The 21974-nt window shown below is 36.4% G+C and overlaps 1 protein-coding gene across 5 annotated transcripts in view; it reads left to right on the forward strand.

The window, feature by feature from the left end:
• The window catches only part of HACE1 (HECT domain and ankyrin repeat containing E3 ubiquitin protein ligase 1), a 106144-nt gene that overhangs the window by 64604 nt on the left and 19566 nt on the right, over positions 1-21974 (forward strand). For all 5 annotated transcript variants that reach the window (XM_044917282.1, XM_021693118.1, XM_044917283.1 and 2 more), the window contains 5 exons: positions 11008-11119; positions 11209-11306; positions 11474-11561; positions 15767-15916; positions 16435-16631. In XM_044917282.1, the coding sequence (XP_044773217.1) occupies positions 11008-11119; positions 11209-11306; positions 11474-11561; positions 15767-15916; positions 16435-16631 (645 nt within the window). The remainder of the gene's footprint in view (positions 1-11007; positions 11120-11208; positions 11307-11473; positions 11562-15766; positions 15917-16434; positions 16632-21974) is intronic.

The following is a 21974-nucleotide window of genomic DNA, read 5'->3' on the forward strand; positions in this document are numbered from 1 at the left end:
GAACCTAAAGTTTTCAGGGTGGATTGAAAGATATAGCAAATCTGGCACCCAATTCTTGGCCTGTTCTCAGTTAACCAGGGCTCTTCGGAGAAATGGCTAATTTCAGGGCCGGGTCAGGGAAAGTACAAATGAGCCTGGAACCTCTTATGATATGGTAAGTTGTTCAGAGAGTGATAGGATTATGTCAGCATGACGCATAACCAGTTTGAATGGACTCCACTGGCCAAAGCTGAACAATTTGAACATCCAAATAAGTTATGATGGCAAAATACTATAAATAAAATTGGAACCCATAAGTCTGTACTATACTGAAACAATTAATGAATAAATGGGAAGTTTGATGAGGGGTGGGGTTTGTTTACAATCTCAAAGTATCTACTCACAGAATACTTCAGAATTACAAAGATGAAAAACTACAGTGGAAAACTTGGCAGTGACCGAAACAGACATATCAGCATGCCGGCTGATAGGATGCACTGAGGAGAATATGGCATCACTTCTTTGATATTCCTGCTAAAGATATATACCCGAATTTAATCATGAGAAGAACGTCAGACTAACTCCAGTGGAGGGACATTCTCCACAATAACTGACCTACAGTTTTTAAAAGTATCAGTCAAGGTCATGAAAATTAAGAACACACTGAAGAACTGTACCAAAGTGAGAGACAGGACAACTAAGTGCCATTCTTACACTGTGAAGGAAGTATTAGGAAATGGGCAAATCTTGACACGGGGTCTAAGAATTAGCTATAGTAAAGCATCAGGGTTAATTTCTTGATTTTGGTGGTATCTGGTTATGTAGAATTCTCTTGATCATAAGAAATACACACTGAGGTATTTAAGGGTGACTGGACATCACGTTGGCAGCTTACTCTCATATCAAGGAAAAAATACTTTGTACTCTATTATACTTAGAAATTTTCTGTAACTTGGAAGCAGTTCACAAAAAAACAAAGTGTAAAAGAAAACAATTACCTGTGGTAAGGGATTGATTTCTTCTTCTATTGGTGGCTTTCAGGTGGCCTGTAGTTAAAGGGAGAGACATTTTGTATTGCTGTACAAATGCATTAAGAGGAACCTCTGTGATCAGTCTTGTTTTGCGAATTATTTTATGGAAATGCAGGTACTCAGAAAGTTTACATACAAAAACATGCCCTTTGGCTTTTTAGGTATATATAAATGGGTGTGGATGTTTTGATCTTACATGTCTTACTAGCTTTTGAAGGTAACATTGTGTACGTTTTAATGTTCCATTTGAATTACTTTAAAAAATGACATTTGCTTTTATTTCTTGGTTCACATTTTGTAAAGGATACAGTTTAATAACTTACAATGGTTATGAATAAGTTTCCTGTCATTTTCTGTCATGTTAAATAATTTTAGCATTGTTCTGAGTGATAATAAGAAAACCTACTTATTGAGCATTCTGGGTATTGAGTATTTCCACATGTTACTTAACTCTTGGTACTGCATTTTTCTCTTCTGTGAAGTGGGGATGATACGAGGCCTTTTTCTCATAGTATTGTGAGGATTACGTGTGAAAATGCATGTAAAGTGCTGAAAACAGTACCTGGCTTATAGGTGCTTTAATAATTGTTAGCTAATTAATGATTGTAATTATGATTATTATGTTCTGTATTTGCATTATTTCATTTAATCCTTACAGTTAGCCCTTGAAATAATTTTCTTATTTTATAGATGGGAAAACTAAAGTTCTGAGAGGTTTAGTAATTTCCCTAAGATCACAAACCTAGTAGTGACAGAGCCAGGATTCCAAACCATGTTTATCAAGCTTCAAAGCCCCTTTGTTCTCTGTAGGGATAGGACTCTGGTTATGGCAGTTACCTTCACTGCATCTTCCAGGGAGATACAGTTTTACCTTATGTGCCTTTTTCCTTGACTCCCTTAGCCTGGTGTGCTCTCTTCTCTCCCTGCTTGAGCAAGTCTTACCCAGCTTAATGTCCTGGTTCACACTGTGACCTCCTGAAAGCTTTGTACTCTCCTTATCTCCACAGTCTCTAAATTCTTAGTGCACTATACCACAATAGTGGAACTCTGTACTTCACCATTTAGAACTTGATATTATATACATATTGTTTGTTCTGTTAGTCTTACCTCTTTAGCTGTATTAGTTTTTAACAATGAAATTGAGATTTTAAAGCTCTTATGTTAGCTGCAGTAACAGTGTTGGCACTTACTCGGCATGTAGTACTTCCTGATTAATCATAAAAATTACAAGTCACTTGCAGTTTGCTTATCTGTCAAATGACCAAAAGATAGAGACTTCTTTGCTGTTCAGGAGATCCTATTTTTCAGTTTTTAGGGTGGAGGAAAGGAAGAAAACAGGGTAATTGTTCCTTTCTAGTTGCCATATGTATTCTGTTGTGTGTCATTCTCAGCTTATCAAAAACCAGTGTTGTGGCTGGACCAGCTCTTGTGGTTCTGAGTGATACGCTTCAACAATAACCATCAGGAGACTTTGAAAATATAAAGGTTTATTACTTACAGGACCTGGAAATTACTCAGCATACCTGGGGCCACACTGAGATCATGGGTAGAGAGAAAGAGCGCAAGTGAGCACTCCTGAGCTGGGGGTTCTGCTTTTATTGGGGTTGAGGTGAGGGCCTAGGGTTTTGAGGGCTCAGTCTTTATTGGTGAATTTAAAAATAAGAGCAGGAATTTAAAGCATGGGAAGAGAAAGAAAAATCAAATGGCCCAAATGGTTAGTTACTAAAATTAACCAACATCTCTACAACAAAGGAACTTCAGTGTGGGGAGGTGGTCTGGCTCTTTATCTAGTTTTGTGGCTGGCAGTGTGTCCTGCCCCCCACCCCTGCCCCAATCTCCCTCCTCCAGATAGCCCATTTTTGAAGTGGCTGCCACAGCAATCAAAGTTTAAGTCAGGCACCTGCATTATGAAAAGAAAAAAAACCCAAACAACTGTCAGTGTTTACAGCCCATTCTGAGGCATCAGAGTCAATGGTGAGGACCTTAACTGCCTCGGTAGCTGATAATAATGCTCAAAGTCCGGGGCACCTGGGTGGCTCCGTCAGTTAAGCCGCTGCCTTCGGCTCAGGTCATGATCCCAGGGTCCTGGGATCGAGCCCCACATCGGGCTCCCTGCTCAACGAGGAGCCTGCTTCTCCCTCTCCCTCTCCCTGCCTCTCTGCCTACTTGTTCTCTCTCTCTCTCTGTCAAATAAATAAATAAAATCTTCAAAAAAAAAAATGCTCAAAATCCATTGCAGGGCATGTTGTAACCCAGGATGTACACACCTAAATAGAATTATAATAGCAAAACTTAATAATTATACAGGTAGTAGTCCGAAATCCAGTCTGTAGCTATTGTCCCAAACTTGAAAGGTCCAGCCCTGAAAATAGGTCAGTTAATTAAACAGTTGTATCTCATTTCAGGAGGTGGTCTTGCAAGTGGATTCCCAAAGTTAGGCCTGTATTTGCGAGAAATCAGGTATTTAATAAGAGGCATTTCTATGGAAACAAAGGAAAAATAAAGGCTAATGGCCGGAGTAAATTATAAACTAAATCTGAATCCTGAGGGCAGGATTTCAAGATGTTAGGCTCAAAGCAGCTTTGCAGTTTGAATTTTTCTGTTGATGCCCTCAGGTGTTCAGGTAAACTCGCTATTGCCCACTCAGCAACAGGCACAAAGATTATCTGTCTGTGAGGTGTTGTGATGATTTCTCTGAAGTTTATATCAAGTTGTTTCATTCTACCTCTTGTGGCTTTAGGAAAAAGGCACTTTTAAGTTCTCATTGATTCCAAGTCAGAAGGGTGAGAGAAAAATTGGAAGTGTTAGTTTGGAGAGTTGAAGCCAAATACTGGAAGAAACTAGAATTCATGATCTGGTTTAGTTTACAGGTAAAAAACAAAACCCCAAGCACAATTAAAAGCACTAAAATCTGATATCCACAAAGGTGTATTACCAAAACATAATTTGTTCTGTATATAGTCATCCTCATTTCTATCAGAGATAAGGAAAATAAGGCTAAAGTGTTTGTAAAATAAGTCCAGTCTCTTTAAACTTGGCCTGCTTATTTATGTACGTGCAGCATGAATCGCGATTGATCCTCTAGACTCTTTTAAGTCAGCTTTGCTGGAATTTTTCATAAGGAGTCTCAGACTGAACTTTTTAAAAGCTGCTCAAGGCTAGGAAGCCAAACTAAAGACTTGATGTCAGACTTCATCTATAATACCTATAGATTTGGGTGAATTCCTCATTTTTTCAGGCTCTTAAAATATTCTGATATTCCTGGGCCTGCCAGGAAGTGACCTTCCTCACTCACCTGGTAAGGCTGCTGGGAACCCTATAAATAAGGTACCAGACTGATTTTTCCTAAGGGGCTTAATTGGTTCCATAAAGTCAGCCTTATTTTTTTTAAGCTGTCTGGTCATATCTGAATCTGTGCATATCTCTCAAATACGACATTCCATTCAAAGCCTTGGTAATGTAACCAGTGTTTCCAGTTGTGTCCTGGTACAAGGAGAACAGATTGTCCATTGAAATTATGCAAATAACTGTACTGCTATGAAAATAGAAGAATACTCACTGAGAGTTTCCAGATTCTGGAGGGATCAGATGGGGGGGAAATAAGTGATTGTTTCATCTTGGTTCACAAAGGTATACTTTACCAAATTGCTGTAAGTCATAGCTATCTTAAGAGAAAAAGTTTCCTTAAATCTGGAAAACAAAAGATTAAAGAACCAGCAATGTTTCGAACAAAACTCGTAAAAAATTATAATCATTCTCATCAGTTCATCCAGTCCTAGTGATTCTTGATCTTGATCTTCTGTTAGCAGTTTTATGAATCTAGTTTTTCCTTAGAGTTCTGTCATTTCTTACCCAGTTCAGTATATGATCTGAAAGTTATCAGAAACCTGGGCTTGTCAGAGTCCTTTCCAGGAATCTTCTTGAAGATGAAGCATTTGTGCAAAAGCATCAGAGTGAAACAGTAACTGTCTGTAAATGATAAAAGACTTAAAAATGCCCATGTTTAAAGATCTGATGAGAGTTAATTATAACACAGCTGACAAGGAAATTTGACTGTTTCTTAGACACACATTTTAAGATGATAACTGGAATGATGACTGATAACATTTTGTATCAGATTTTTAGGAATTTGATAGAATTTCTGGAACACTTACATTAATAGCACATATCCATACAAAGATATCCATGAGGAAGGTTTAGCATTGTTTCTTATTTGACAGTGCTTCTCATATAATTTTGCCTATCAAATAAGCCTAATTAGTTAAATGTTTCTCTTTTTATAGAGTGAACAGATCTTTTGAGATGTTCCAGGGTTCTCTAGAAAATCCCAGAGTTATTTCCAGGTCAAAAAGATTTTATTTAGAATTTGATTTTGGGAACTTAGTCAAAAACATCAAAGGATTTTGGACACTTGACTAAATAGGATCACAGATAATTATGAAACAATACTTAACTATCTACTTAAAGCGACAAAAGATTTTAAAGGCATATACAGAAGATTACATAGTTCTGAGCAAAATTCAGCTCCTCTAATATTGAGAAGACTCAGTTTGCTTAAGTAATCAAAGACCTGGTTAAAGCAATATGAAACACAGGTTAATTATTTTGATAAAACACAGAATCTTTGTTTTCTAGCTAGATTACTTAAAAGATAAGGCAAAACCATTTTCTTTTTTTTTTTTTTAAGATTTTATTTTTTTATTTGAGAGAGAGAGAGTGAGAGAGAGCATGAGCAGGTAGAGGCAGATGGAGAGGAAGAAGCTGACTTCCCCGCTGAGCAGGGAGCCCGATGCGGGGCTTGATCCGAGGACCCTGGGATCATGACCTGAGCTGAAGGCAGACGCTTAAATGACTGAGCCACCCAGGTGCCCCAAGGCAAAACCTTTCATAATCTGTTTTCAAGAGCCGACCAATACTCCCAAGAAAACTTTGTCCTTTTAGCAGAGGAAAGAAAATTATATAAGCATAGTACTGATATTAAAGTTTATAAAAAAACAACAAACCTTATAACAACGATTCTGTTTTAGCTAACTCAACCACACAAGGTAAAATTCTCTTTCTTCTCAACTTTCTATACCATTTTGTCTTTTATTTTCTCTTTCCCATTTTGAAATAACCAGTTTTACTTTAGGACAAATTTACTTTCTTTTCCCTTAACAAAAATACATCTTCATACCTCATACTTTCTCTTAGCTAAAGACACATGCTACTTTCCTTGCATGCAGAGATGTTTCCCATATTTAGTAGTTGTAATTACATATGTTAATTAGAATTCTTAGCCCTTAGAAGCCTTAATTTCTAACAAAAAGCAAAAAGTAAAATTTGTGAATTGTGACACCAGCATTCTTTACACTGGCAAATTTATGAGTATATTTTATAATTTCTATCAACATACATTTCCCCATAGTACAGCTTTTCAGTGTGTCACAAGACATGCGTACTAACAGACCCAAATATCTTTAGTTCCTCTGTGGTAAGTGATCAAAAGTAGGTAAACTTCAACTAGTTTTGCAATTACTGTTTCAGTATTTTATCTTATTTGGAAATGATTTAGACATTCAATGAATTCCCTTCATTTAACTTAGCAAAATTCTAGGCCTGGAAGTTAACAAAAATTTTAGAAACTGGTTTTAAGTAGACATATCATAACACATAATTATTGCTGAAAAGTTCACCTAGAAACTCTTATACCATTAAACATTTATTTAAATCTCTTGATCACAGCAATTATGTTCAGACGACCATGAAAAACTTCATTAGGTAGCATCATCCCAAGTTATTTTTCCTGCTGACAGATTTTGTAATAGAGATAACATGAATTTATTTGACTAGTAAACCCTGGTAGAATATGTTTTTTTATCTGCATTTTATTTAGCATAATTAGTTATATTAATATGATCTCTGTTATATTTAACGTATAATATGTATTACATGTGTATAATATTATGTTATAGGTTATTATATATATTAGTTACATATAATCTGCATTATATTAAATATATATATATATATATCTGAAGACCTACTTTTTAAAATTACACCAAATTTAAACTAGCTTTTACTTACCAAAGATTATCCCAGATCATGTGAACTTGTAAAAATTTGGGTTAGTTTTGGGGGCGCCTGGGTGGCTCAGTTGGTTAAGCATCTGTTTTGGCTCAGGTCATGATCCCAGGGTCCTGGGATCAAGCCCCGCATTGGGCTCCCTGCTCAGCAGGGAGTCAGCTTCTCTCTCTCCCTTTGCCCCTCCCCCTGCTTGTTCTCTCTCTCTCTCTCTCTCTCTCTCTAATAAATAAAATCTTAAATATTTTTGAGTTTTAGGAATATTTAATTCATAAGTGCTTATTTTTAAGCCAATTAAATAGAGTTCTTTTACAGATTAATTTTGGCAGTACATCTGGAGGTTGAGAGAAGAAAATCACATATATAACATATCCATAGACATGCATAAATATGCAGACAGACACAGAGACCTGTAGCTTCAATTCCAGCATTCTAGTCATGAATCAGGTACAACAATATAAAACTCACTAGTGTATAAATAACAGCTGAATCCAAATTGGCAGACAGAATAAGTTAAGGTTGCCTGCTCCAGTGGCTAAAGCTTTTTACTAATACCTGTGGAGAAGACTTTGAAGATTTGTATTTATCCTTAACAAATAATCTTTAAGGAGTCTGTGGACTAGAGTTTGGGCAAAAGAGCTTTTTATAGCATTTTGTATTTTAAAAGGCCTCTTTCCCCTCTTTTTCCTTTAGTCTCAGGCAATCGTGGGCAGAGTTTTAGTTACCTCCTGGGGTGTTTACTTTTCAAAGACATTGAAGGATTTACATCTTCAAGGGACAGAGAAAGGATGTAAGTTTTCTCCTAGGAGTTCTAGGGCTTTTACGATGGTTTCCGAGGTCACAATAAAATGTAGTAGTGCCACCCTGTAATTGGGGGAGTGCCTTGTAAAAGTAATTCTCTGGACTCAAGGTCAGAGGAGTCCTCTTCAGGTTGGAAGGGGTTATTTGGATCACTGTGGTCATGGAAATGATGTACCCACTGGCTGCGGGAATTTTGTGCAGCAGGAGATGGGCTTCCTCTGTGAGCCTTAGCAGTGATCACTGCGATGGAAGGTTGAGTACAGTGCCAGGTAGTGTATATCCAAGTGAGGAGAGGGAGGGCTCGGGTATGAGTATCAGTGGCTTTAGCAACCGTTGTCTTCCCAATTCCCTCTTCCTCCTCAGGAGAGGCCTCGATAACCCGGTCTGCTCTTCCCTTGGCAGCAGGAACACCTCGTGAGGTGTGCTTGTAGTTATGCCCCCATTCAGTAGAAAGCTGAGGGGGCTTAGAAAATGTGCTATCTCAGAAGGAAGGAGCATTATAGTCCAGATGGATCTGTAAGAAAGTTTTGGATTTTAGGGTCTTTAGAGATGGTAGCCAGTTGATGCATTTTAGCTGCCATGAGTAACAATTAAAAGCCTGATCCAGACAACCAAGAAAACCTGCAATAACCAATTAGTTCCCCTCTCTCCTACCTGCTGCATAAAATATTTAAGAAAGGTTTGAATTTCAGTTAAGGTATAGCTTTTCATCTCAATTTCTACTACTTGTTTTTATCCTGTTGCCTTAATCTTACTTGAAAATTGTTACCAGAAAATTTTGGATGACATCACTGTCAGCCCTCTTTGTAGGTGGCTGCTTTACTTTTTTTTTTTTTTTTTAAAGATTTTATTTATTTATTTGAGACAGAATGAGAGAGAGAGAGCACATGAGAGGGGGGAGGGTCAGAGGCAGAAGCAGGCTCCCTGCCGAGCAGGGAGCCCGATGCGGGACTCGATCCCGGGACTCCAGGATCATGACCTGAGCCGAAGGCAGTCGCTTAACCAACTGAGCCACCCAGGCGCCCGGTGGCTGCTTTACTTTTCAGGATGTCCCAGGAAACCTCTCCTGGATTGGAGTCTGCCTTCAGTAGCATGATATACACGGGGTCTTGGGAAAAGTCCCTAGGCCTCTGGAGCATAAACCAGAGCCTTGGCATTTTTGTGTGCATAATTGAGTAACACCTAGGAAGCACCCATGGGGTTTTACATTTATCAAGGAGCTGGTGTGCCTCCCCAGGGTTCTTAGGTTGTTCAAGACATTTACATTTGTCCATTAATTTTTTAGCCATACCACACCAGGGATTGGACCCATAGTATCCTATTGGGTCAGGGGACAAGTAGCAATGGTAGTGAGTGAAGTGGTGACACAGACTGTAGGCCTCTGCTGTATGTTCCCTCTGTGGTGCCACTGGCTTCCATTTGCCAAGGCTATTTCTCTTTTCTGGGTTAGGACATGTGATTTGGGCACAACCCACTTGACTCAGTGGTTGCAAGTGGAAATTTCCAATCCTCCTCACCTAAGGAATCATTTCTGTCTACCTTTGGCCCAAAACCCTCCTTGGCAGTGGCAGTAGCCTTGCAGTCTAATCCACCCTCCCTCGCTCTCCTTGGCTTTGGAGGTCCCTTATACACATTGATAGTCAATTAAGACCTTTATAATTAGTAGTCTGATCATCTCATTAGATCATATGGCCTTGATCATGCTGCTCTGGGGAGATTCTTGAATTATTATGGCAGCTGTGACCTTTTAGGTTGGATATTGCAGGCAACACATGACAGAAGCAATGTGTGAAAGCACAGAGCAGCATGGCAGACCCCCAGCTAAAGGTGCTCCTTTCTCAGATGGTGAGTTTGGCAGTTAGTAGGCAGGTTGCAGGTAAAGACATTCCCCTTGGTTAATTGCAAGGGCAATCATGCAGTCCTGCCATCTATGCCAATTGTGTGTTGGTCTCAGCCTTTCGATAACCGGTCTTGTGCCTAGACCAGCCCTTGTGGTTCTTATTATGATTGCAAGATGCCCTTCAGCAGTAAAGGAAACTGAAAAAAATAAAGGTTTATTACTTATGGGACCTGGGTATTACACAGCACACATGGTGGAGGTGAGGGAGTGGGAGAGTGTGTGCATGCGAGCATGATAATGCACATGGGCCTGAGGTTCTGCTTTTATTGGGGTTGAGGTGGGAGCCTAGGGTTTCACAAGCTCACTGTTGGTGAATTTAAAACATTAAGAGCGGGAATTTAAAGCACGGGAAGAGGAAGAACAACAAGTGGGCCAAATGGTCAGTTACAGAAATCAACCAAGATTTCTAAAACAGAGGAGCTTCCCTGTGGGAAGGTGGCCTGGCTCTTTATTAAGTTATGTGGCTGGCATTCCATTTATTTGAGATAGCCATCTTTGAAGTAGATGCCTCTTTGAAGTGGTTGCCTTGGCAATCAAAGCTTCAGTCAGGCACTTACATTAAAATAAGAAAAAATACCCCAATTGTCAAGGTTTACACTACATATTCAAAGGATAGAAATAAGAATAAAGTTAGATAGGGGTGCCTGGGTGGCTCAATCAATTTTAAGTGTCCGACTCTTGATTTCAGCTCAGGTCATGAGCTCAGCCCCGTGTCAGGCTCTGGGCTCAGTGCAGAGTCTGCTTGAGATTCCCTCTCCTCCCTCTGCCTCTCCCGGAGCTCTCGTACATGCTCTTTCTCTCTCTCTCTTTCTCTCTCAAAAGAAAAAAAAAAAGAATAAAGTTAGATCTAGAAGACTATTTTCACGAAAAATTAAATATAACATGCAATGTAATTTTTCTGGATTTGGAAATTCATTCTTAAAAGCATTGTTGGGCTTAAAAGAAATTAGGAGAAATTGTGTCAATTCATATCTGATAATTAGGTTTAGATATAACCTGATTTATCAAGTCTTTTCTGTTAAAATGGGAATTAAAAAATATACTCTTTGTAATCAAAGTATTTCGGCTAAGATCTACCTTTTTGTGAATAGTTTTTGAAATGTCAGAACATTATCTAGAACTATTTATTATAAATAAAGGTTTAAGAATGATTATTTGTAGAAAGGGCATTAGGCTCATGAAGTAATCTGATAGGTAACTGCCAACATATTTTACCGTTTTTTGTTGGGTTAGCCGTTTAAAGATCGCTGTGAGTGGTTCTATGAACATTTGCATTCAGGACAGCCAGATTCCGACATGGTGCACAGGCCAGTGAATGAAAATGATATCCTGCTGGTTCACAGAGGTATGTCTAAGAAACTGATGTGTGTGAGGCCCCAAATAGTAGTTACTGTAAGTTTTCATACATGAAATTAACTAATGCTATATATTTAGATTCTATTTTCAGGAGTAGCTGTGAAGTTGTGTCAAGAGCAAATTGTGCAAAGCTGAAGCAAGGGATTGCTGTGCGGTTCCACGGAGAAGAAGGCATGGTGGGCATAAAGATCAGTGCTGGGCGCCACCCAGTGTGAAAGATGGGGAGGCAGTGTGCTGCATAACTGATAAGGGAAGACATCTGAAATGATTTTAATTTGTTATTACTCAGAAAAAATTTCCCATGTATTTCTGTTGATGCTTAATTTTATTTTCTTGAACTCAGGGTCAAGGTGTTGTGCGTGAGTGGTTCGATATTCTGTCTAATGAGATCGTCAATCCTGATTACGCATTGTTCACCCAGTCAGCTGACGGTAAGTTGTACAGTCTACAGGACTTTCTCTGTGGCTCTCATAGTTTCCAACTACAGCAGTGCATTTTCTCCTTTGATTCCCACAGTAATCGTGTGAGCTAGGTGTGGCATAGTCCCATTTCCTAGAAAAGAAAGTTGAAATTCAGAGGTTTTGTTAACACAGTTAATGAGTGGTAGGATCATGAGTGGAACCTGATTCAGTCTAGCATTCTTTCCTCTAGATAGTTGGTTCTCAAATATTTGTCTCAAGGGCCAGTGCTGGCTTCATGGAAGTTTTCATCAGTCCTTTGTAAAATAAAACTAAATTTATACAATTTTAAGCATTGTCCTTAGACTTTTTTGAGCTAAAATTTCCTTTTGTGAAATAATGCTAGTAGATGGACTTAGAAAAATACTTATTTGGAAAAATTAAAATTTGCTAACCCTATTTGAGTTTCCAAGTCTTAAAATTTATTGGTCATATAAAAAACAGTCTAGAAATCATGGTGTTAAGTCTTAACTTATAATCTATGTATAGTAACTTAGTTTTCAGTCCTTTTAAAAGATTAAAATCTAAAAAGCTCTTATTATCTTATAATACAAATAAACTATTTGTTGAAATGGTAATTTGGACCTGCACAATTCTAATTTGATATTGTAGGCTGAATGGAAATGGTTACCACCTCATCTGTGTGAAGAATACTTGACAGTTCTCTAACTTAAGAAAAACATACAAGTGAAGGCGGGATTTCAGTTTTTAAATGCTTTACACAGTTGCTTTTATTTCCTGAAGATCTTTTCTTTCCCAGTGTTTAAATTTCTTTTTTTTTTAATAAGGAGAGAGTGCATCATTAATTGTCCTTTCTGATTATCTCCAACCAAACCGGCAGGCAAATCTCCATTGAATAAGAAGGATGACTTTAGGAGAGAGGCAACGGGGTGGTGGGCTGCAGGGATCCTAGGGAGCTGTAGATATGCACCTATGTATTCACACATGGTGTATTTGAAGTTACTTAGGGATATGGGACTGTCTGCTTTAATTTATAACTTCTGATTTTTTTGCTCTGAGGTGAATTTGTTGTCTTTGTTGTTTTTATGACAAGTTTGATGAGGTGCTGGGTTTAGTTAGGCCTAATCTTTGAAGCAAAATTTAGCATTAGAGCATTATATTTTAGATTTATTTCATTTCTTTATAGTCCATTATTCTGTGTCTGTTTAGTTTCATAGCTGAAAAACAGATTTGATGTGGAATTATGAGTCAAGGTAATTCCTAACACTATGAATATATTGGTAGAGCATATGCTAATGCACAGAGATCATAAAGATTGTGATTTGTCCTTTTTGTAAGCCTTCTCTTTGGGATTACAGTATTTATAAATTAAAATCTTGGTGAAATATTTCCTTGTTCTTATGTTTAATTGACACGAAGGGAATTACGCTGGAATTTTGAATTAAAAATTCCTGAATGTGGGAAATGTTTGGGTAGTCCTCATGTCTATAATAATTTCTTTGAAACTTGCTTTCTAATTAAATTAAGATGCTTACCATAGAGTTTGGTCTTTGGTCTTACACTGGATGTGAGTCCTGGCTCTGTTCCTCTTGCTGTCACCATCTTGGGCCAATAAATGTAACCTTTCTGGACCTCAGTTTCTCCATTTGAAATGGTGATAATGTATGTTTTGTAATGTGGTGAGAGAGAAATCAATTAGCCGTTATGTAAAAAATGCTTAGCCTAGTGCCTAAGAAATATAGAAAGTAGAAATAATTATTAGAAGCTATTATTATGTGGAAAATGATATTTTCTTGTTCACTAGGATTTTTCTGAGGTGATGAAAATAGCTGTGTCACAGTTACATTAATTTTGAACTTAAAACAGAACCTAAACTTTGTGTTCTGTTTTAAGTAGTTTTCAAATTAAAAACTATTATTATTTTCCCTATTTGTTTCCTTATTTATTTTTTGTTTTTGATTTCTCCTTATCTGTTCTTTTTAATAACCTAGATTTCCCAGAAAGTACTTAGCAAAGGAATTATAAATTACAGACCTAGGGGTGGAAAGTTGAGTCATCAAAAATCTTTGCTGATTGATTCATCAGTAACCCTAAGCATTCACTATTTTATTTTATTATTATTTTTTAAAGATTTTATTTATTTGAGAGAGAGCGAGCATGTGCACACACGTAGGGAGAGGGTCAGAGGGAGAGGGAGAAGCAGACTCCCCACTGAGCAGGGAGCCCGATGCGGGGCTTGATCCCAGGACCCTGAGATCATGACCTGAGCCAAAGGCAGCCACTTAACCAACTGAGCTGCCCAGGCGCCCTAAGCATTCACTATTTTAATAGGTAAAAATATTTGTGGCTATTCTTAGATTTTTTATATCTTTGGAATTATTATGTTTGTCCTTGAAGTTTTTCTTCATCTCACAAAACTTTCCTGTGACTTTTAATACCCAGTCTTACCCATGACTGGGAATTATTCTCAAAAGGTACTTGACAGTGAATGACTAGCTTCATGTAGCCCTTTTAAGTCATTCAACCATAAGCTTCCACAGTTGTACCTTATATCTAAGTAAACTGGTCATGGCAGTGTAGTCTAGTGCCAACAGTGAGAAATCAAAGACCTTCAATGAACAAAGTGAATCACTGTCAAAATATGTATACGAAATAATCAAACATCTCATTTTCCAAAACTTTCTACTTTTCCTTTATTTTATTTTATTTTTGGATCCTATTTCATTAGATTTAGCAGTTTATTCTTTCTTTTAGTGTAAGTGCCTAGAAGAGTAGTAAATAGCTTGAGCTCAATAAATATTTGTTGAAAGAATAACAATTGTCTTCGGAGTTAGTGATCATCACAGAACAGTACAAAAAGTTCTTTAAAGTTGAAGTCTTGGTATTAGGTTTTTCCATTGCACTAAATTTTTTTTAGACTTGTTTTCATTGTGATCAAATATATAACATAATATTTACTATTTTAACCACTTTAAAGTGTACAATTCACTGGCATTAAATACATTGACAGTGTTGTGTAACCATCACCACTATTTCCAGACCTTTTTTCATATAAGTGGAATCATACTAGGTTTTGACAGTAATTGGTAACTATTGCCTTTGCCATTTTTACTTTTTTTTTTTTTTTTTAAGATTTTATTTATTTATTTGACAGAGAGAGACACAGCGAGAGAGGGAACACAAGCAGGGGGAGCAGGAGAGGGAGAAGCAGGCTTCCCGCCGAGCAGGGAGCCCGATGCGGGGCTCGATCCCAGGACCCCGGGATCACGACCCGAGCCGAAGGCAGACGCCCAACGACTGAGCCACCCAGGCGCCCCTTGCCATTTTTACTTTTATACCTCAGTGGTACTTATTGAAAGTTGATTATTTGTGAGGTGCCTAGGTGGCCAGTTTGTTAAGTGTCCAGACTCTTGGTTTCAGCTCAGGTCATGATCTCAGGTTGTGAGATTGAGCCCTGAATTGGCCTCTCCTAGGCTCAGTGGGGAGTCTGTTGGAGATTATTTCTCTCCCTCTGCCCCTCCCCCTGCTTGCACGTGCACTCTTTCCCTCTCTCTCTCAAATAAAATCTTAAGAAAAATAAAGTTGATTATTTGTTGTGAGGAATAATTGGATGACTTGTGGATTTAGGTGATTTTCTGATAATTGGTAAAAGGCATCAAGTTCATCACTTAAGAACAGTTGTACATTTAAAATTAGTTATTCTCTTGTAGTGCTCTATTCCATAAGGAGCAAAAAGTAGTGAAAATCTACTGCACTGGGCATGTATAGATGAGTGAAACAATGCCTGTCCTAATTCACAGCCTAGTATTTCTACATTGCTGAGGAAAACATGTTATGTATATTATCTTTTAATATATTATTTCCAGAATCTCTTTGACACATCTTCCAACTACTTTCAGTTAAAAGTAATTTTCTCTCTGCAAAGACTTACTCTCGTAAGTATGTGTGAATTAATGATTATCTTTTGACAATTCCATTGTCTGTTATATATTTCACAAAGAACATTCTGGTGGAAGTTTATACATAATGTAACCTTGGTTTTGCTGAAGTTGTATATGAACAGTTGTACGTTTAAAATTTTAGTTATTCTCTTGTAGCGCTCTATTCCATAAAGAGCAAAAAGTAGTGAAAATTTCAAATTCAGTTTCTGCATTGAAGCGATCTTTCTTCTGCATCTAGATTCTTAGAAATAAATTATTTTGTATTTATTTTAATAGGAACAACTTTTCAGCCTAATAGCAACTCCTATGTAAATCCTGATCACTTGAACTATTTCCGGTTTGCTGGACAGATCTTGGGATTAGCTTTGAACCACAGGCAGCTTGTCAACATTTACTTCACAAGATCATTCTATAAGCACATTCTTGGTATGGCTCTGTTGTTATTTCCAGAGGCACTTATTTGAAGTGTTTTTCTTAGAATCTTTAGGAAAAACTAAATAGGTAAGTGGAGGCATTTTGATTGAGGTAATTTTTCTTTCAATTGGAAACTGTCTGTGTATGTAAGGCATTTGGGAGCCTATGAGGTAGAGAAAAAAAATCTACTTTTTTGCTAAAAAAATTATCATTTTAGTGTGTAATGTTTATGCTAAGAGTGCATTTTAATATGAATATACCTAAGTGAATTGGCACTTTTTGAAGTATATATAATTTTTCTGTATAGCTATTTCAGAGAAAGATTACATTATAAAAATGTGGAAAAAACCCACAAGTTTAAATGAACAGACTTCCAAATCCAGGAATTAGCCTCCACTTAAATCATGCTGTGAATTGGACTATATTTTGCAGTTTTATGGAATATCTGTAGAGGGCAGTATTTTACCATTAAACAAACAAGGAAAGGCAGAAACATTTAGAATATAACTGCTCTATGTTTGCATTTTTAGGTATTCCTGTAAATTACCAAGATGTGGCATCCATTGATCCAGAATATGCCAAAAATTTGCAGTGGATTTTAGATAATGACATTAGTGATCTGGGTCTAGAGCTAACCTTTTCTGTTGAAACTGATGTGTTTGGAGCAATGGAAGAGGTGCCTTTGAAACCTGGGGGTGGAAGTATTCTTGTGACACAGAATAATAAAGTGAGTATTTGAATATTTTATCTTAGCCATTGTAACTTGGCCCTGATAGTTTGCTGATTAGCCTCCTGACACTAGCTAGAAAAACTTGTGCTGTTACAGAGTTTTGTGACATTTTATAACAGATAAAATATTTAAATTAACTAAAACATCAAGTATCAAACTTTTGAGTTAGAAAGGGTCATTTCATTATTGTGTTAGATAGCTGAGGCAGTTCCTGAAGCAGCCTAAAGCACAATTCAGTCGATTGTATAAATTGGGCATCTCTTTATTGAAAAATTAGATTAGATATAGAAGTTTACATCAAAATCATATTTGCATTAGTCACTGTTTCATGTTTTGAAGTATGATGTTAAGAGTTCCACTAGAGAAAAGAAGAATTTCCTGTGTTAAACTTTGTACATGCTTTTGGGATCCAGTAAATCTGTTAGAACTTGATTTTTTTTTTTTAAGCTTTATAACTTGATTATTTTTATTTATTGTTCTATCTTCTGTTTGTGAATTTTTTCCCCCAGTTTTATTGAGAAATAATTGACATACAGCTGCACATATTAGTTTTAAATTTTGGCATATGTTTTAAATGTCACTATTGAAAAATATGTTATTTTAATATATAATTCAGCTTTATGTTATATTTTGATATGTAGGAAATTGGGAGTCAGGAAATCTCGTGTGGGAACTCCACTTCTGTCATTTACCAGTAGGAACTTCTGGTTAAACAAGACTAAAATCTTTTTCCTTTCCATTAGTTGTATTATAATTCCAAGACAGCTTCAGAAGCAACTAACTTTAAGGAATAATGTCCATTGATTTAGTAAAATACAGATTTTTTTTTTTTTTTTAAAGACCAGGAGACTTGGCTGCATTTTAACCTCTTTGAGCCTCAATTTTCTATTCTGTAGAATTGGGATAATAATAGCTCCCATACAGAATCATTACTAGGATTTTGCAAACTGAAAACCACAACACAAAAGTTAGTTCTTATTGGCTAGTGCTCTGTAAAAAGAGGCTCTTAGTATGAGATATGTACAGGGTATTGGAAAGTTATATTATGCTATATAGTTTTATTTTTTGCGACTTCTAGGTACTATACATATAAAAAAAACATGAAGTTTAATTTTTGAAAATAAGATCACAAGCTGTATTTGCACATATATACTTAGATGTTTTTTAGTTCGCCCTCTCATTTTACACATGAGGACACTGAAGCCTAAAGAATTAATGGTAAATCTGGGGCCAAAACCCAGGTCTCCTAGTTTCAAGTCTCATGTTCTTCCTTCACAAAATTAATCATGTTAAGGAAGATCTTACTTGATTTTTAATATAATGAGTCATGTTAAGCTCTAGAAGATGAAAAGAGTGAAATGCTTTATTTTTAAAACATGTATAAGCTTGCCAGTGAATGAAAGTACTTTTTAAAATCTTCTAATTATTAGATTGTGCACCCTATAGTGCATTTATTATTTTACACTGGAGACCTATTCTCAATTAAGGGTAATGAAGCTATAGAGTCTTTTTTATAAGAAAGTGATTGTTTTTCACCAGAGAAACTCAAACATGATTCTTATCTGTGAATACTATGGTGAGTGGACTTGTCACCCTCTCAGATATGTTTTATATGACAAAGTGGAAAGACCCATTAACAATTGCATGATGTATAGCTATATTTATACTTGTATCTTCTAACGCTCTCCCTCCCATTATCACATGGTTTTTGTTTAGATTTTTAAAAAGACATTTTATTAGTTCTTTGGCATTTGTGTCTTTCAATGAAATCTAGAAAGAAGGAAGATAGTAAATAATATCAAGAGTATACACACCCATTGAGGGTGTACCTTTCATTGTGAGTCCGGTTTGAGACTGGAATACTTACTTTTGTAATATTAAAGAGCCTGAAACTTTTGCTTCTAAGTTAAATATTTTTATTTAACTATAGTAACTAATTGTTTGGTTGATTATAGGCTGAACCTTTTTTTTTAATGATTAGCTTTGGGTAATAAAAGCAGGATCTTGATCACTAATATGTTAATTCTTCTCAGCTTTCATTTTTGTGATGTAAACATTTTTCAGAATGATTTTCTAGTATTACCAGAAAGAGTCGAGTATAATTGGTTTTTTTTTTGAGTCAAGTATAATTGTATATCAAATTGTTGATGTTTAAACATTTAATTAATGCTCACTCAATAAGCAACCTGATTAATTTTTAAAAATAAAAATCTATAGAAACATACCTGCATCTTAAATTGATCCCTTGCTTTAAGATTGTTAAAGTATTCAGTTTACAAGTAAAATTTTCAATTTTTAGAGATATTGTTATTTTTTAACATACATTTCTTTCATGAACTTTTTTGTTACGTTAAGGTTAGCCGTTTACTTACTTATCTCTATAGGTGTAAAGTTAAAATTGTCACGTTTGGAGTTCAACTTCAAAATCTGTAAGCATGTTGAAGCTTAAATGAGTTACCAAGCTTGTTAGTACGAGAAAATCTGTGTAAGCTGATCTCCACATGGGGGAGTCATTTATTCCTAATTTTTATGGAAAGGCTTTGGTCTCCCATCCAAGGCTTTGGTAATTATAGAGGGAAACCAAATAGATGAAAATACCTTTGTTTAAAAAGGAGTACATTAAATAAACACAAATGATGTAGGCAGAAGAATATATGTACATTCCACATTTGAAATATAATGCTCTTTTAAATTTAATATTGTTATCAATTTGTTTAAAAATCTTAAAAAATAATAATAAAACTAAACTCTGGTTTCACTTTTGAAAATGGCTGAATTACCAGGAGCTGAGCATTTACATTTAAATAGTATTTTCATCTTCCTTTAGAAGTTTTGCTTTTACTTTTCACTTTTTTATTCCTTTTTTTTCTTTAAAGGTTTTATATATTTATTTGTCAGAGAGAGAGAGAGAGAGAGAGAACACAAGCAGGGAAAGTGGCAGGCAGAGGGAGAAGCAGGTTCCCCACTGAGTAGGGAGCCTGATGCAGGACTTGATCCCAGGTACCTGGGATCATGACCTGAGCTGAAGGCAGACGCTTAACCGACTGAGCCACCCAGGTGTCCCCTCTTTTTTTATTCTTGACTGAAAGCTGGAATCATGGAACCATAAAATTTGAGTTAGAAGTGACAGATTTTCTTATATATTCTGTTCTATCTCCTAGAACTGAAGAGTAAGCTACATGAGCTTTAAATGCTAACACTTTTAGAGTACTAATCATGAAGTTCATTCAGGCTGGGAGGGAAATAGGAGTGGGTAAGACAGGGTATCAAGGAATGGAGGAGGTGGTATGGAAGCTGAATTATAGAGGACAAGCATTAAGTGGTCAGATAGGAGTAAGGAGGGGGAAAGGAAATGTTCTGGGCTAAGAGGAAGTTAAGGATGACAGCATGATGTGTTCAGGGAACCACAGGTAGATCAGAGTTGTAGATCTTAGCTTGCAAAGTAAGTGAGTGGTAAAAAATGAGGGGAGTAGACAGGGGCCAAATTCTGAAGGACTGTATCCACAATTAAGAATTTGAAAATTATTCTGAAGACTGTAGGGATGACTGTAGCTGTTATAGAGGTAAGTTCCATCAATGGATTCTGTTTCTTTTTTTTTTTTTTTTTTTAAATTTTATTTATTTATTTGAGAGTGAGAATCAGAGAGAGAGAGTACATGAGAGGGGGGAGGGTCAGGGGGAGAAGCAGGCTCCTCGCGGAGCAGGGAGCCCGATGCGGGACTCGATCCAGGGACTTCAGGATCATGACCTGAGCCGAAGGCAGTTGCTTAACCAACTGAGCCACCCAGGCGCCCCTGGATTCTGTTTCTTAAAAACACACACACAAAAACAAACTTAGCTTGCAGTGTGAAGAATGAATTGAAATGGGGCAATACTGGAGTCAGGGAACTGATAGGTGGTTGTGGTATTGGTCTGGGGAGCATGCATGAGGATTTTATAAGACAAAGGCAGTGAGGATGGAGAAAATGAGATAGTTTCTTGCCTTTTTGGTATATCTGCTTATTCCTACAAGAGAAACCTGGTTATCCTTTGGAGTTCTCAGTGGAAAAATTTTCAATGAGAACTCTTACATACCAGAGCGGTAATAAGTGGATAAACTCAGGAAAGAAGCTTTTATATTCAAACAGTAAATTGAATTATGTCAATAATAATGCCATTTAGACTGTTAATTACTAAAAAAATAACTATTCCAAATTGTTTTGCAAATGTGGCCCAGTTTATTCCTTTGCTTAGAGGAGGGAAAAAAAGAAACTCTTGTTTTCACTAGTAAAAGTTAACTATTATTTAAGTAAATATGGTTTATTTAGATATCTTTCAAGAAATAATGAAAAGATTTTCAAGAAGAAAAATAGCTTAAAAATGCATTTATTTTCAATATCACCACCATTTCTCATAAGAAGACATAATTTAGGTTCAAAGCCTGAAGAGAAGTTAAAATTTTAAGGAAGATTATGGAGAGATGAATATTTATTCCACAAGTTCAGAAGACTAGAGATTATTAAAACAAAATGTTTCTGTAAATGTAGACATATAATTTAACTGGAACATACTGTCCGAAAGTTCAGTCTTCTTAATCTCAGTGTTTTTATGTTTTTCGCTTTGCAGTTTCTTTTTTACTTAACTATTTTATATCAGTTACAAGGGTCAGAGGTTAAGCCAGAAAAAAGTTGCTAAGGCTCTTTTTTGTTGCTGTTGTTATTTCTATGCTGAAGCTTTCTAAGTTGAAAGCTTTCTATGTATTAACATAATTACTTCAGTACAAGTACTAAGATTCTTTAATATGATTAATTCTTCAATTTAATTCTTTGGCACCTGGTATTATTTAATGCCTTCAAAGAATAGACAATAAAACTCAGGTGGGAGCAGACATGACTCCTAGGATATGCCATCTGTTAGGGATAAAAGAAGATCCCCTGACCCAAGTTATATCAATCTCTTGTAATAACTTAAAAGGAAATGATAGTTTAGGTTTGGTTTATATTTAATGTTTGATTGTGCAAGTCTTTATGTCGGTGTTTTGTGGACTGATTGTCATCTGCATATCCACTGTTTCCTTATTAAAGCATGTAAGATACTTGATGTAGTTACGCAGAGCATAAAGTGTGGGGAGGTGAGTCACTTGGATGCCTGTATAATGGGAATGTAGCCAGTATATTTCTGCACAGTATGAATAGTCAAAAAGTTAGTGTGTAATAATAGTGGATGTTCATAGTAATAATTGTATCATCAAGAAAATGTTAATTTGTGTTACTCTCTTTGAGGATGTACAGTGTTTAAGGAAGCAGGGAAACATTTTAGCTCACTTGGTTTATATTTTCTTCTGTTAAACACAGTTATATT

The sequence above is a fragment of the Neomonachus schauinslandi genome, chromosome 8, assembly GCF_002201575.2.
Source record: "Neomonachus schauinslandi chromosome 8, ASM220157v2, whole genome shotgun sequence".
Classification (NCBI taxonomy): domain Eukaryota; kingdom Metazoa; phylum Chordata; class Mammalia; order Carnivora; family Phocidae; genus Neomonachus; species Neomonachus schauinslandi.